The 16,071-nt window shown below is 37.2% G+C and overlaps 1 protein-coding gene, 1 long non-coding RNA gene and 1 other non-coding gene across 3 annotated transcripts; 1 reads left to right on the plus strand and 2 right to left on the minus strand.

The window, feature by feature from the left end:
• Window positions 1-3,874: 3,874 nt before the first annotated feature.
• Window positions 3,875-13,436, minus strand: LOC146898705 (uncharacterized). Its single transcript, XM_085736602.1, has 3 exons — window positions 13,232-13,436; window positions 5,090-5,263; window positions 3,875-4,947 (listed from the first exon to the last, which is right to left on the minus strand). The coding sequence occupies exons 1-3, from the start codon at window positions 13,434-13,436 to the stop codon at window positions 3,875-3,877; spliced, it is 1,452 nt and encodes a 483-aa protein (XP_085592728.1).
• On the plus strand, window positions 11,327-11,433 carry LOC146898706 (small nucleolar RNA R71). The gene has a single exon (XR_015024324.1). It is a non-coding gene; the product is annotated as a small nucleolar RNA R71 (small nucleolar RNA).
• Window positions 13,437-13,768: 332 nt separating the features above from the next.
• On the minus strand, window positions 13,769-15,558 carry LOC146898707 (uncharacterized). The gene is made up of 2 exons (XR_015022199.1): window positions 15,207-15,558; window positions 13,769-14,018 (listed from the first exon to the last, which is right to left on the minus strand). It is a non-coding gene; the product is annotated as an uncharacterized LOC146898707 (long non-coding RNA).
• Between the last annotated feature and the right edge of the window lie 513 nt (window positions 15,559-16,071).

Below are 16,071 nucleotides of genomic sequence, written 5' to 3' on the forward strand. Positions count from 1 at the left end.
AAGATAAAGATTTGAGTTTGTTTATGAGTTTGATGAGTTTTTGATTTTTTTTTTGAGTTTTTTTTGTTGATAAAAAAGGATAACTATGTTGACATTTTATAACATAAAGGACTAAATCATAATAAAAGAAAAAGAACTAAAGTGTTACATAAAATTAAGTTAAGGAACGAATTGTGTAATTTTGCCAATTGTTTTTGCATACATGTCTCATAAATATCATCAAAGAAAGAAGATTATTAAGCTCACCGAGAAGGAGTTTTGGGAACAATAAAATTTGAAGCATCTATGATAAGGTTAAAATTAGCAAGTCAATCACTACTTTGTTGTATTTTCACGAAAGATGATTATCTTATATGTGCCAACTACGATTCAAGAGATTTTGGATATGTCGAATCAACGATGGAGTAATCCCATTAATCTTGCAATTATCTGTACACATACAATTTAGAATCATACAAAGATTTGAAATTCCCTCACACCAAGCTAGCACTAGATCAGGTACAAAACTTAATTTTCTGCTTGAAGCGCTTAAAGTGTCCGATATAATGCACAAAGCCTTCGAGCCACCTATCATCGTTATCTTGAAGAGTCGTGTCAGAGCTAGCACAATCCTCATTTCCTTTGCAACACCATCACAATTGAGTATGATCCAGATACATCCCTCATAAGGACGCTTCCAATCAATAAAAATTGTTTCAAACTATCGAGGATCAATCTCTTGACGATTATGGATGCAGTCTTCGATGGTGATAGAAAACATTTTGATAACACTAGATGGATTTGAAGGTGAGAAAAACACAAGAAGGGGGGGTTGAATTGTGTTAGAAATTTCTTCGTTTCTCCTAAGCTGAAACACACTGAACAGAAGCTAATTGAGACAGCTTCTGAAGTGGAATTCAGAACTAAGATGCAGCGGATAAAAACAGAGAGAGAGAGAGAGAGAGAGAGAGAGAGAGAGAGAGAGAGAAGAAAGACACAAAGCAATTATACAGGTTCCTTCCACAAACCGGAAGTAGACATGTCCCCCTTGCACTTCCAAGGAGAGTTCACTAAAAATGTAATGTCAAATTACAACTGCTCACTGCTACAACTAGCAGGAGACTTCAAATTGCTCAAGCACACAAGCAAGAGACTTCCTATGATCCTGAACACAATCAAGAGACTTATATTGCTCAAGCACAACTGCAAGAGACTTCCAATGCTCAAGCACAACTGCAAGAGACTTCTAATCAAACAAGATTACAAAGAAAAATGTTTGAGATTGAACACTTGATATACAATCAGAGGTGCTCACAATACAAAACAGATACAGACTCTTAAGACTTCAGAATTTCTAAGATACGAACTTGAAAACAGAAATTCTAAGTAACTTTTGAAAGCAGAACCATTTCAGCAGAGTTTTGGCACTGTAAATTGTAGTTAAGTCTGATGTTATGCATTACCAATCTCTAAATCTTCACTCCTTTATATAGAGGTGTGAATGAGACGTTGTGAAATTGCCAGCACATCAAAAAGAGTCATTTGAAGCTTTGATCAATCACCAATGATCTTTTGCCTGATATGGTTGTTGTCCTTTGAAGAACCAATTTCAAATCCATTCCCATTGTGAAGGAACATTGTTGCAGGCAGAGCTGTATTCTGGAGCTGTTTTCTTGTCTTGTGGCGTGGACACTGCAGAGTAGTGGAGATAGTGGTTGTACACTTCGTACAATTGTACTTTGTCAACGCTTTTTGAAGATAAGCATCCAATGCCTTCAAATCTTCACAAAATGACTGTTGCTTGATGTTCCTAGTCTTCTGCATTGCTTTCGAATCCATTGAACAACTTTTGAAGTATTAAATCTTGAATCTTTAGCTTCTAGTGATTTTCAGCTTCTGATGAAGTCGCTTCTGAACTCGCTTCTGATGAACTTCAGCTTCTGATGACGTCATCATCTTCAGGAGCACTTTGTCTTCAGGAGCACTTCTCTTCAGACGCTTTAAGCTTCCTTTTTGTTGATTTCTAAGCTCTCATTTGTTCTTCAGAACCTATTTATGATGTAAATTTTTGCGTATGGTCCTGTACACTTGAACAAATATTAGTTAGTCCAATTGGAAATTTTTAATACCTTGTTATCATCAAAACTCTCAAAGGTTTATTGTTAAACACATTTTGTTCCAACAATCTCCCCCTTTTTGATGATGACAAACAATAGTATTTAAAATGTGCAATTGTTGTTAATCTAATTAATAAGTTGACTTTAAGGGTATGAGGTTTGCAAGCTCCCCCTGAGTCTAATAGTCCTTAAGGTGAGTTTTGTAAGCTCCCCCTGAGTTCTATCCAAGTTAATTAAATTCATCATTTAAAACGTAATAAACTCTAAGAAATTTGTCACATGAAATAGACTAAGAGATAAGAAGATGGTCCTATTAATTTAAATTTAAATTTTAAGTTAATGGGGCTCATAGCCTATAAATACTATACATACCCCCCCCCCCCCTTTTATCATCAACAAAAAGTTTAAAATCTTAAGACAAAAAGAAAAATAGTAAAAAGATAGTGAGAAAAATAAATACTATAATCAGAGCATAAAAACTAAACATAGAATCAACGCAAAACATATATCAGAGCATATCAACATAGCACGCACTAAACTTAAACGAATATCAGAGCAAGACATATTCAGAAGCATAGATAAAGTAGCAATAGCAAAAACATATGTTCAGAGGCAAGAATTTTAAGTTAGAAGTACAAGAAAGACAAGCAGATGCAATTCAAGAACATTTAAACTAAAGAAGCTAATAAGGTGTTCAACTATGGTTTGGCTTGTTTTTTGAACATATCCATCATCTGTTGTAACAACATATTTGTCTTCTCTTGTTGTTGCTTCAACTCAGCCTTGAATTCCTCATTGCTTCTGATTAAATTCTCTTCCCTTACTCTTGCTTCTTCTAGCTTGGCTTCAGTAGCTGTTTTGTACTCTAGCATGAGTAGCTTCTGCTCTATCAGATCTTTCTGAAGTTTCTTCACTTGCTTTTCCAAGATAATATTACTCTGAACCAAAGCTAGATCAGGAGATGCAGTCTTCAGGTTGACATTGGTGAGGAAAGTCAAATCCAGATCCCTTGGATGTACTCCTGCGGGAATGAAGTCTGTAACTTTTCTTCCTTTGATACTTGGAGGATTTTGCACCCATGTTCTCAGGACCTTGACTTCCTGTAGACTGACATCAATACCCTTCAGCCAATCTTGAAGCTTCTGCTGAGCTTGATCTTGAATATCTATGCAAGTAGATTGGAGTGCAGATAGAATATAGTCCACTCTTTCCTTTAGTTTGCTCCATCTCTTCTCATAGCTCTCTTCATGCACTAGATCAACTCTTGCTTGAATCAGTTGAACCAATTCTTGTCCAATGTTCTCACAAACAATTTGAAGTAATGTAGAATCAAGGAATATAGTAGGTGGTGAAGGTATTTTTGTAGGTTTTGGTTTAGCTACAGGTACAATTGCTTGGTTTGATGATGATTGGCCATTTGTAGTTTGAGAGTTGCTGGTTGAAGGTTGATCAGAGACAGTCTCAGTAACCTCGGTGGATAAAGAGTCATTAATCTTTATATCAGTTGCCTCTGATGTGGTTAAGTTTTCAGAGTTTGGTTGTGCATTGATCTGATCATCTTCAGAGTCAGAATCCATAGATGTGGCTATAGAGACTGATTTGTCAATGCAGGTTGGTTTAATGAAGGTTGGTTTGATGAAAGTTCTTGGTAGGGGAAAGGTTTGCTCAGGAACAATTTGTTCAGGAGCAACTGGTTCAGGAGAGGCTTGTTCAGGAACAATATGTTCAGGAACAGCAGGTTTAGGTAAGATTTGGTCAGAGCTAATTGAAGGGGCCATTTATGGGTTATGTGCTTGTTGTTGGGGGCTTTCTGAAACAACTTCCTCAGAAGCAATTTCAGAGGCTTTCTCTGAGTTTAGTTTAACTTCCGGTAGTTCACCATAATAGTGACTTACTAAATTGTCTAAGACAGAGGTGTTTTGTGTAGGCTCAGGAATGGGTGGTTGAGATGAGTTTGATTCTATATTAACAAAAGAATGAGAATGTAGAGAACCAGGAATACCTGAGGTAGCTTTTGGAGCAGCAGCTTTTGGAACAGATTCTGAAGCACCAGTTTCTGATGTTCCTTGAATCTCCTCCAGACCCATCTGAGCTTCCTCCACAACACCTTCTGGAGCTTTACCAGCAATTGCCTTAACCTCAGCAATCTTCTTCAAGTAGAATTCATCACAATTTTCCAGCCCAATAGCCTTGAGCTTTTCATCCCTTTCCTGAATGTATTGTGCAGCATTTTCCTTCTTTTCTGCTATCAATCTGTCAGCATGTTCTTTAGCCATTCTGGCCATAGCAGGAGTCACAACAAACATAGGAGAGACAATTTGTTCAGGAGCTTGCTTCCTTTTTCTAGGCTTATGCTCTTCTGGCTTCATTTCTTCAAGGGCTAATTTCACCTTCTCTTTGGTGACTGCGGTATCTCCTTTACCTCTTCTTCTCTTATTAGTAGTAACAGAAGCACTGTCTTGATTAGTTGCTTCACACTTGGCAACCTTCTGTTTCTTGGCCTTAGTACCAGCAGCTTCAGATTCAGTATTGATCCTGGTCCTTTTGCCCTTGATTCCGTCAGGTGCATCAGGAACATCTTCATTCTGAATGTTGGCACTTGATTCTCTGGCATGTGCAGCTATATATCCAGCCAACACTTCAGGATTATCCTCTTTTGAGATGGAAGGAAAATCCATCATCAGTTCTGATTCAGATGTGGATTCTTCCAGACCCTTCTCGTTGAGAGGAATTTCCTTGATAATCCTCATATAAAACAGAGTCCTGCTATTGATAATCTTCCCAGAAGTAGTAATCTTAAAGCAACTATCAGAAGCAGGCTTGAATCTCCTCAGAATCTCCAGCAACTTGCCTTGATAGAAGATTTCAGACAGCAGCCTCCCACATGGTACTTGCTTTCTTTTCTTGTTGATTCCTTCTTTGATAGCCCAACACAAATGATGCATGAGGTATCTTGGAATATTCCTTCTTGCTGACGTTCCACTGAAATCTACCTTCAGGAGCCACTCTGCATGCTCTGGCAATCACTCCGTCTGTGATGGTTATAGGAATACCCATCACTGCTGATCTGATTTCTAAACCCTTGAACGGTTCAAGACCCATTTCTTCTCTAGTCTTCCCTTTCAAACTTGAATCTCTTGACACAACTTGTCTTTCTTCCCACCTTGCTGATAGGGCCAAACCGCAAGTGCACGTCCTATCGAAGTAATAGTAGTAAGAAAAGAGTATCGTTCCGCTAGGGAGTTGTTCAACTTAATTAACCTTTAAAGAATGATTAGAGGAGAAGAAAGTTTGATAAAAGGAGGTTTGATTGCTGAAGGTAAATAACAATAATAATAAAGAGCCTTGGGATTATTGGTTTGTCATAATAACAAATCTTTCACTAGACAAGACTTTAACTTCTAATTCCATGGTTTACACCGTAATTTCCTAAGACCGGTTTCCCTTTTGCTCCTCACATTTCCGATGAAAGTCCGGTGAGAGTTTACTTCTAGTAACCAAGCCTATTTCGCTGACTTGATTACTAGAAGATGCTTATAAGGATTGAAACTACTTGTGTCTCAATAATTGCAAGGACTATTTCGTTGTCTTGCAATTATTGTCTAGATTCACTTGTTCCAACATCAAAGCTCCGCTCTCGCTTTATGAATTGATGTTTGGGATAATGGATTAACAATTATCAAACCCTCCGCTTTCGCTTCCACAGTTTGATAATTGTTAATTCATGTTAAAACGGTGAATCTAAATTAGAAATTACGGCTACATAGAATTAGGGTTAAAGCTTGGTTTGTTAGGATTATGTCATTAGACTTTTCCAAAAATCCCAAGACAAAGAAGTCTACTCACTCATGTTCATCGTAGACATGGGGGAAGAAAAGAGAAGACAATAAAATAAATTGCGAAAGAGAAAGTAGAGGAATAAAAGACTTTATTGAAATAATAACTAAAATATTCTAAGCAAAGGTGAATGTTTATGGTGAAGAGCTACTCTATTTATAACTTTACAATCGACTTAGAAACTAAGCAACTAAAAGGGCAAAACAGTAAAGCTGCAACAGGGTAACTTGGGCTTAAAGAAAAGCAGCAAAAGTGGCTTCTGGAGGTGGCACGGCCATGCCACATGTTGGCACGGGCCATGCCAAGCTTCTGACTTGGTGGGAGTATATTTTTGTCCCGTATCTTCGTATTTTAGCACTGTATTTGCTCCAGTCCTCTTTCTTTTGCTTCAAGACACCTTCCACCATATATTCGTTCCTAAAATATAATAAAAAAGCAATTTAAAGTAAAATATTCAAAAAGGAAATAAATTTGCAATAAAATCAAATCAAATCTAAATAAAACTAAACTCAATAATGCATTAAAACAGACTAATTAATGACTCATCAAACTCCCCCACACTTGAATCTTTGCTTGTCCTCAAGCAAAAGGCAATGGACATAGCAGCAACTAAAAGATTATCATGGCAATACTATTAAGAACACATGTCTCAAAAGAAAGGTTTTGCTTCAAGTACACTAATTACAATTTCAAACATTCCTCGTGAACCTATTCAACCCAACATCAAATCTCATGTGAGTGTGTGTGTGCAGTCCAACCCTTTTCTTGCTCCTGTATAAGACAGATATTATGAGGAACAGGTTCTATCCTTAATGCTAAAGTAATCGAGAAAAGTCCTTTCTTCATTTCATATAAGAGTGATGGGAATTTAAGTTAAAATTAGATTAAATTAACAATTAAGCACAAGGGGCTGCAGATGCTTAGGGGCTATCTATCCTCATAGGAAGTCTTCTCGGATGTAATTGTCCTTTCCCCCTAGATTCAAAATCACCCTAAGCAGTGCTGCAAAATTTTATTGTATTTCATCTCCGCGTAGGAAGTCTTCTCGTATGTAATTGTCCTTTCCCCCTAGCATTGATGAATTTGTTTCACTTTAAGTTCAAATTAAGGAGTCACCACCATAATTAGGAAGTTAGGGATTGTCCTTTCCCCCACATGTTGGTGCCATTCTCCCGCCCCATTATAACTTTAACAATTTAAGAAGAATATAACAATTAAGAACATTGGTTATTTTCCCACACAAACTTATACTACTTTTACTCTGAAGACTTTAAAGGGTCTAAGTTAACACTAAAGATAGAACGTGCTCCTTAAAATACCTATTCATACACTTGCTCAAAGATTGCAACTGGGTGCTTTTCTCATTGGAGATTTTCACAATAAAACAAGATGTGGGTATAGCAAGAACATAAGAAACACAAGAAACTACTTTCATGTACAAGAAACAGCCTTTAAAGAAGAGACAAAGCAAAAAAATTTATGCCATATTTTACATTAAAAACAAGCTACTAATCATGCCTCTTGCTATAAAAACAAAACAAAAGAATAAAGTTCAAGGGAGTTTGGGAACATTACGACTCTAGACACTTTATTAGGCCCCCCCCCCCACACTTAGGGGAAGCATTGTCCTCAATGGCTCAAAGAAAAAGAAATTAAAAAAAAAAAGAAGAAGAAGAAGTAGAGGAAGAAGAAAGAAGGAGTAGAAGAAGAGTAGCAGAAAGAGAGAAGAGAGAAGGGAAGAGAGGAAGAGGAAAGCTCACAATGTCTATTGAGGTCCATAAGGAGGACCTTGGAGTTGTAGGTGTTGCATCATCCGGCGGAGCATCTCATTGTTTTCTTGTGTTAAGCGGTTGCCCCTTTGAACAGCGTTCCTTAGTCCGAAGATTTCAACACCTTGCCTTTGTTGCTCGGTGCTCATCCTTGCAACTTCATTGTGAATCCATGCCCATCTTTGATCTTCATTAAGCTCACCTCCTTCATGGCCATGGTATTCTTCCTCGTGGTGCAAGTTAGCACCTTCTCCTTCATCATGGTGCAAGTTAGCACCTTCTCCTTCATCAACCTCTTGCTCCTCAAGAACCTGCACATCATCATCATACAACAAATTTGCTTCCACCTCGGTGGTAGTCCGAGATGGGTTAGGAAGTAAAAACATGATTGGCACATTCAGCTTGAGTTGGTAATGGAGTGGTGGACGTCGTTTAATGAAATTCATAGCAATGAGGGTTTCCCTATTGAGCTTATTGTTTCCCTCAATTGGTTTGATTCCCACATCCTCACTCACACCAAAACACCTAGCTATGTATGTAATGATGCCTCCCACCACTATGTCTCCCTTTCCGGGTGGTCTAGTACCTAAGAAATCTAGGTAATCAATCAAGTAAAAGCCAGTGTTGACGGGGTGGTTGTAGAGCATTGCCCATAACATGAACAACTCATCGGTTCTAGTGTTTCCTAGCTCGGTTCTAGCCCAAATAGTGCAAGCCATGACCCTCTGAAGGTACCTAAGTACGGGGTTGTGAATGTTGCTAGCTTTGTTGGCTCTAGGGACATAGGTGTCAAGGCCGGTGATGCTTGTCCAAAAGGCAGCTGGGTCATAGTTATCCGGTTTTAGGCTATCATCCCAATGATCATGAATATACCCCTCATTGACAAAACCTAAGGCTTCACAAAAGTGCTGAAGAGACATATTATAATCAATATTCATTAACCAGAAAACAACTCTATGGTTAGGGTTATCAAAATTGAACTTATCTTTGGTAAAAACAATTGAGCTTAAAAATTCATAAGTGAAATTCTCATAACCCCGCATAGGTTATAACATATCAGTCCAACCTAGTCTTCCTATCAGCCTAAAAACATCATCTCTAAGCCCTAGCATATTCAAATCATAAGAATCAGGATATCTAGAGGGATGTAAGGTTTTAGAGAGAAGAATTTTATACCTGTCCCTTTGAGAATTGTCTTTAAACTAGATCCCATGATTCTTGACTTGGGCTTGCTTCTTGGAGGGAGGACCTCCTTGAGATCTTGCTGGTTCCTTACCACTTCTTCTTGAAGCCATTTGTCCCTTGTTTGAATTGGTTTGAAGGTTTAGGGTTTGGGAAGATTTTTGGTAGAAAGGATTGGTTTAGGGTTGGGGTTGATGTTTAAGTAAGGTTTGTGGGTTTAGATGTGGAGATTGGTTAAGGTTTTGTGGTGTTTGGGTTAGGTTTTGAAAGATTAGGGTTTTGGTGAATTATGGGTTTGGGTGGATGAAAGTTGTTTTTGATTGGTGGTTTGTGTGTGGAATGAAGTTTGTGATTGTTTGGTGAAAGAATTGAGTGGATTGGTTGAGTTTTGGGGGAGATATGAAGGTTTGAAGGTTGGTGGTTATGGAGGTTTAGAGAGAGAGGTTTAGAAGATGAAAGAAGTTTGTGGTTTGAGAATGAATGGAGAAGAAGAAGAAGAAAAATTGGTTTATAGTGGGCTAGAGATCGGGCACGACCGTGCCACCCTTGGCACGGGCCGTGCCAACATTCTGTGGCTGTTTGGCTTTTTTGTGTTACAAACATGGCACGGCCGTGCCAGCTTCAGCACGGGCCGTGCCAACCTTCTGGTAAGGAGACTTCAAAATTTTTCTTTTCTCAATTTTTTCGAATCACACTTGGACAATTACCTACAAAACAACTTAAAACAAAGAAAAACAAACAAAATAAAGCAATTAAATGCGTGGGTTGCCTCCCATGAAGCGCTCTTTTAATGTCATTAGCTTGACGGTTAGAAAAAGTCCTTAGAATGGATCAAAGAGATCACATTGTGTGGATGACGCTATTAAACGTTCTTTCACATCATGATCTTTAATCATGCAACAAGAGTAAAGAGCGGGACCTTTCATAACATTTTTCAACTCAAATCCTACCATCTTATCACTCACTTGAAAGACTATCCTACCGTTCTAAACATCAGCTAGAGCTCCCGCAGTGGCGAGGAAGGGTCTACCTAGGATTATAGGGACGTCATCGTCCTCTTCAATGTCAACGACTACAAAATCAGTTGGGATGTATATCCCTTCTATCTTAACAGGTATGTCCTCGACAAATCCTACTAGTTTCATGGTAGAACGATCAGCTAGTTTCAATTCTAACTCGGTAGGTTTCAATTCTCCTATCCCTATCCTTTTAGGAAGAGACAAAGGCAGCAAACTAACACTAGCTCCTAAGTCACATAAGGCTTTGTTTATGGTTTCATTCCCAATTTCACATGGTATGGAAAAGCTACCTGGATCTCTAAACTTAGGGGGTGCCTCTTGAATGATTGCACTAGTTTCCTTGGCCAAGGCTATTGTCTCACTATGCTCTATAGCCCTTTTCTTTGAAAAAATTTCCTTTAAAAACTTGGCATATAGAGGCATCCTAGACAAAGCTTCAGCAAAGGGAAGTTTAATGCAAATCTTCCTAAGTATGTTGACAAATTTTTCAAACTTACCCTCTAGTTTAAGCTTATCAAGATTTAAGGGGGATGGAGTTTTGTTTTTTTCAAGTGGTTTTGCTTCTTCTATCACAATTTTATCACCTAAAGGCTTGACACTTTCTTTCCCAATGTTTTTAACCTTAGCTAAAGTTTCGCCTAACTTACTACCCCCAAAAGATATAACATTAACTTGGGCTTTGGGATTGGCTTCGGTTTGACCAGGAAAGACTCCCGGTGTTTGGGAAGAGGTAGCCACTTGTTGGGCTATTTGGGCGATTTGAGTTTCAAGCATTTTAGAGTGAGTAGCAATAGAATCGACTTTGGTATTGAGTTTGGAAAGAGAATCATTCAGAAATCCGGTTTGGTTTTTGAGTTCTTGAAGTTGTTTGTTTTGGTTGGCAATGGAATTTTCCAACAAAATTTCCAAATTGGATTTCTGAGCGAATCTCTGGTTGTTTGCATAACCGGGTGGTGCTACTTGTCCATATGGATTTTGGTTTTTATAAAAATTTTGATTTTGTCTCATCCCTTGGTTGTATTGAGCATAATTCATTTGCTCAACACCGTTAATAGCACTACCTAGTTGGCAATCAACACCAGCATGACCAGTTATACCACAAATTTTACAAGAAGGAGTAGAAGCAGAATTGATAGCACTAACATTGAGTTTTTCAAGTTTTTCAGTTAGTGTATCAATTATAGAAGCAAGGTGATCATAGTTAGAGACTTCATGTATACCTGCCTTCTTTTTGGAGGGTGAAGAACTAGTGATGGCTCTCTCGTCGGTCCATTTGTTATGATTTTGAGCCATGTCTTCGATCAAGGCATATGCCTCCGTGTAGTTCATGTTCATTAGGGCTCCACCTGCTGCTGCATCAACAGACATCTTAGTGGTATAAGACAAGCCATTATAAAAAGTGTGGACTATAAGCCACTTCTCTAGGCCATGGTGGGGACAAAGTCTTAGCATTTCTTTGAAACGCTCCCACGCCTCATAGAGAGATTCCCCATCTTTTTGATTGAACCGAGTGATTTGGTCTCAAAGTTTAGCGGTTTTAGATGGTGGAAAGAATCGGGCAAGGAATGCTTGCCTCATCTGATCCCATGAAGTAATGGAACCGACTTCGAGGGGATGGAACCAAGCGCTAGCTCTATCCCTTAAGGAAAAGGGAAATAGATGAAGTCTTACGGCCTCTTTGTTCTCCTTCATGGTTCCACTAATTCGTAGAAAAACAGATATGTGAAGATTGGGATCCTCAGTGGGGGATCCCGAGAATTGGTTTTGCTGCACCAAGTTAAGTAGGGCAGGCTTAATTTCAAAGTTGTCATCCTCAACCGTTGGGTACACAATAACAGCTTGTGGCTCAGCCGTAGACGGCGTTGCATACTCTTTGAGAGTGCGATTAGCCATGGCGGTGTTATTTCGTGCGTCTCTCTTTCGTTTATGCAAATACCTTTCGATCTCGTTGATTATTACAACTCGATTCCTGGTTTTTCGCATAAAAAATTGAGAACCCAAGAAGTTAACGATAACAAAAAAATAAAAATAGAAAGAAAAAGAAAGAGAAGAAGAGAGAGGATTCTAATCACTAAGAAAAAGTTAATCAAATTAGTTAACTCCCCGGCAACGGCGCCAAAAACTTGATAGGGCCAAACCGCAAGTGCACGGCCTATCGCAGTAATAGTAGTAAGAAAAGAGTATCGTTCCGCTAGGGAGTTGTTCAACTTAATTAACCTTTAAAGAATGATTAGAGGAGAAGAAAGTTTGATAAAAGGAGGTTTGATTGCTGAAGGTAAATAACAATAATAATAAAGAGCCTTGGGATTATTGGTTTGTCATAATAACAAATCTTTCACTAGACAAGACTTTAACTTCTAATTCCATGGTTTACACCGTAATTTCCTAAGTCCGGTTTCCCTTTAGCCCCTCACCTTTCCGATGAAAGTCCGGTGAGAGTTTACTTCTAGTAACCAAGCCTATTTCGCTGACTAGATTACTAGAAGATGCTTATAAGGATTGAAACTACTTGTGTCTCAATAATTGCAAGGACTATTTCGCTGTCTTGCAATTATTGTCTAGATTCACTTGTTCCAACATCAAAGCTCCGCTCTCGCTTTATGAATTGATGTTTGGGATAATGGATTAACAATTATCAAACCCTCCGCTTTCGCTTCCACAGTTTGATAATTGTTAATTCATGTTAAAACGGTGAATCTAAATTAGAAATTACGGCTACATAGAATTAGGGTTAAAGCTTGGTTTGTTAGGATTATGTCATTAGACTTTTCCAACAATCTCAAGACAAAGAAGTCTACTCACTCATGTTCATCGTAGACATGGGGGAAGAAGAGAGAAGACAACAAAATAAATTGCGAAAGAGAAAGTAAAGGAATAAAAGACTTTATTGAAATAATAACTAAAATATTCTAAGCAAAGGTGAAGAGCTACTCTATTTATAGCTTTAAAATCGACTTAGAAACTAAGCAACTAAAAGGGCAAAACAGTAAAGCTGCAACAGGGTAACTTGGGCTTGAAGAAAAGCAGCAAAAGTGGCTTCTGGAGGTGGCACGGCCGTGCCACATGTTGGCACGGGCCGTGCCAAGCTTCTGACTTGGTGGGAGTATATTTTTGTCCCGTATCTTCGTATTTTAGCACTGTATCTGCTCCAGTCCTCTTTCGTTTGCTTCAAGACACCTTCCACTATATATTCGTTCCTAAAATATAATAAAAAGCAATTTACAGTAAAATATTCAAAAAGGAAATAAATTTGCAATAAAATAAAATCAAATCTAAATAAAACTAAACTAAATAATGCATTAAAACAGACTAATTAATGACTCATCACTTGCAGCTTCCAGATCGTAGACTTCAGCCCTTAACCAGAAATCTTTGACCAGATTCTCATATGTTGGTCTATTCAACATACGAAAGTAACCAAACATCTTTTGAGCTTTTACCCAAGCCTTCATGTCCACTTTGTTTTTCTTGAGAGAGGTGAAATCCACTGGTGATTCCTTTTGAACAACCAAGGATTCAAACGGAATGGACATGGTTTTTGATTTGATTACGTAACTAGGTTCTGTGTTGAGTTGTATACTAGAACCACTTGTTGAAGTTGCCATTGAAGAAGGTTGAAGGATTAGGGTTCTAAGGTTTGAATATTGCGCTTACTTCGCAAGAACGATTTGAAAAAGGAAAGTGTTTGTAGTGAAGTGAGTAGTGTGTGAATTGTCTAAGTGTTTTGTGTGACACCCTAAATCCCAAAAATAATTATTACTATTATTTAATTAAAAATAGAATTTGATTCGCAGCAGAAAGTGTCAAATAAAAACTATTCTCATCGTTTAACAATTCTTCGACAAGATTTAGGATATCACATTGATTCATAACAAACATAATTCAGATTTCACTTCATTGAAAATTATAATAAAATTAACATCAAATCTATTGCTTTCGAAAATATTTTCTTTTACATCATAAACAATGGTTTTCTTGTACAAAACTAAATAAGTAAACATATCCCTTTTCCCGTGTCACTATCAGAGCGGTGCTTTTCCCCAAGATAACAGACGACAAAAGACAAGTCTTCATGAAATGCATGTACTTGACTCCAAGACTCATGACCTATAGAACTACGGTTTCGCAACCGTAGGGCCAAGCCATCAAACACAAACAACGAAGGGGTGAGTTTCGAAAACATGTAATAGTATAAAATAAATGAGAAGAACACGTAAGAAATCAAGTCAAAGCTATATCACATCACAAACATAATATTCAAAACCTTGAAGAATATACTATATCTACTCAATACACATTAGTAAAAAAAATATCATTACAACATAAGAACCAAAATCTTTACAAACTCATTGTCACCATTCAATTCGAAAATAGGCACAACACATATAGTCACCAATAATCATCTTCATAACAAATCATCAACAGATAATTACCTCCATCATTTCACACAATTACACTTATTCACCAAATACAAATCACAATCAATTTTCATGCACATGGACTCAATCCTAAGACCTATATGAATGTGGTACCACACCTACTCATCGTTTTGCCAGAGTTATATTACTGGACTTTTCTCAACATGGTTGCCAGAGATATGTTACTGGACTTTTCTCAACATAGTTGCCAGAGATATGTTACTGGACTTTTCTCCCACATATGCAAGACTTATGCTCTAGACTCTATATGAACGCGAACAATTAAATTCCGCAAGTATTACACAGATACACTTAATCACATAATCCACATATTAATGCAAGACTTCCCCTAAAATGCACGACTCTAAAGCAAGCACACAAATCATCAACAAACTCATCATCATCATAGATAACATCGTCATTCACACCACAAATTTTAGTCAACATCATTATTCTCATCATCAAACCATATACCATATTTTCAATCACATACAATCATATTCCAACCAGCATCTCAATTTCAATAGTCATCATATACATGTGGCAAAGAAAAACTCTAATGCAATCAAGTATACAATACATAACATCACGTTTATATCAATCATTGAATAATTGTGGCAAATCAAGCATGAGCACATACACAAGATTTATCATTGACATCAAATACCAAATATTTACATAATTTAAATCAAAGCAACAACTTAATAATGTTTCTAAATCATCTTTTAACTTCACACTTCCAAATTTGCACATTAATTTAATTATTCTCTCCAAGGGCTACAACCGTCGCGGTGAGCCCCGAATGAACTTTGGGAAATACGACTTTCCCGTTCATCTCAATTAATTTACACTCATGATCTCGAACTCTTCTCTCTCACCCCATACCTGGATTGAAGCTTTAACATTATATAAGAGAGGATAGAGAACTGAAAGACACCAACGAATCTGAACAACTGATTGAATACGTGTTTCCTCTTCTCAATTACCAATCGGTGAAGATAAATATTCTCGTGAAGAAGATGAAAATATAGGATTGATTTCTCAATTCAGTGACGGTAGTTCAAACAAAATCACAACCGAGAGACAGCACTAGTTTTATAACTAACACAACATCACAACTTTTATTTGGTAGTGGTGTGTACGGCGCCTACTTCTTTCTCAATTAGGTTAAAGTGAATATAGCATGGATATAAATCTAGGCATGTGGGCTTTCTACCTTCTAAGCTATCTCAGATGATTTTTAACACACATTTGGTATATTAAGTCAATACATGGACATTTAAACAATAGCAATTAGCCTTCCGTGTCAAACATAACTATCTATTTATTAATTTATTTATTTTTTAAAGATGTCAAGCATAAATATTTCACTAATAAAATATTAATTTTAAAATAATTGCAATCTAAAAATAACCCATAAAATCAAAGGCATAGGAAGATATCTCACCATAACAAAATTACATATAAGGGATGATAATCGAAATATTGCTAAGGCACCAAGATAATTATTTATATAATAAATAATTAGAATTTAAATAAATTATGCGCACACTTATCATTAATCCCAACAATGTCACAATAACAATCAAGCCACATTTAAACATAAAATCACATAAACTAATACCCATAGATTTATAGAGCAAACAGATGTATAAATATATGGAAACTATATTTTGGAAAATTTGGGGTGTTACATTTTGAGTAAAAACGTTTGCAATTCGAAAACGACAAACAAACACAACATTAATGA

This window comes from Medicago sativa, chromosome 8, assembly GCF_051527215.1.
Source record: "Medicago sativa cultivar Bolivia chromosome 8, Bolivia_mono, whole genome shotgun sequence".
Classification (NCBI taxonomy): domain Eukaryota; kingdom Viridiplantae; phylum Streptophyta; class Magnoliopsida; order Fabales; family Fabaceae; genus Medicago; species Medicago sativa.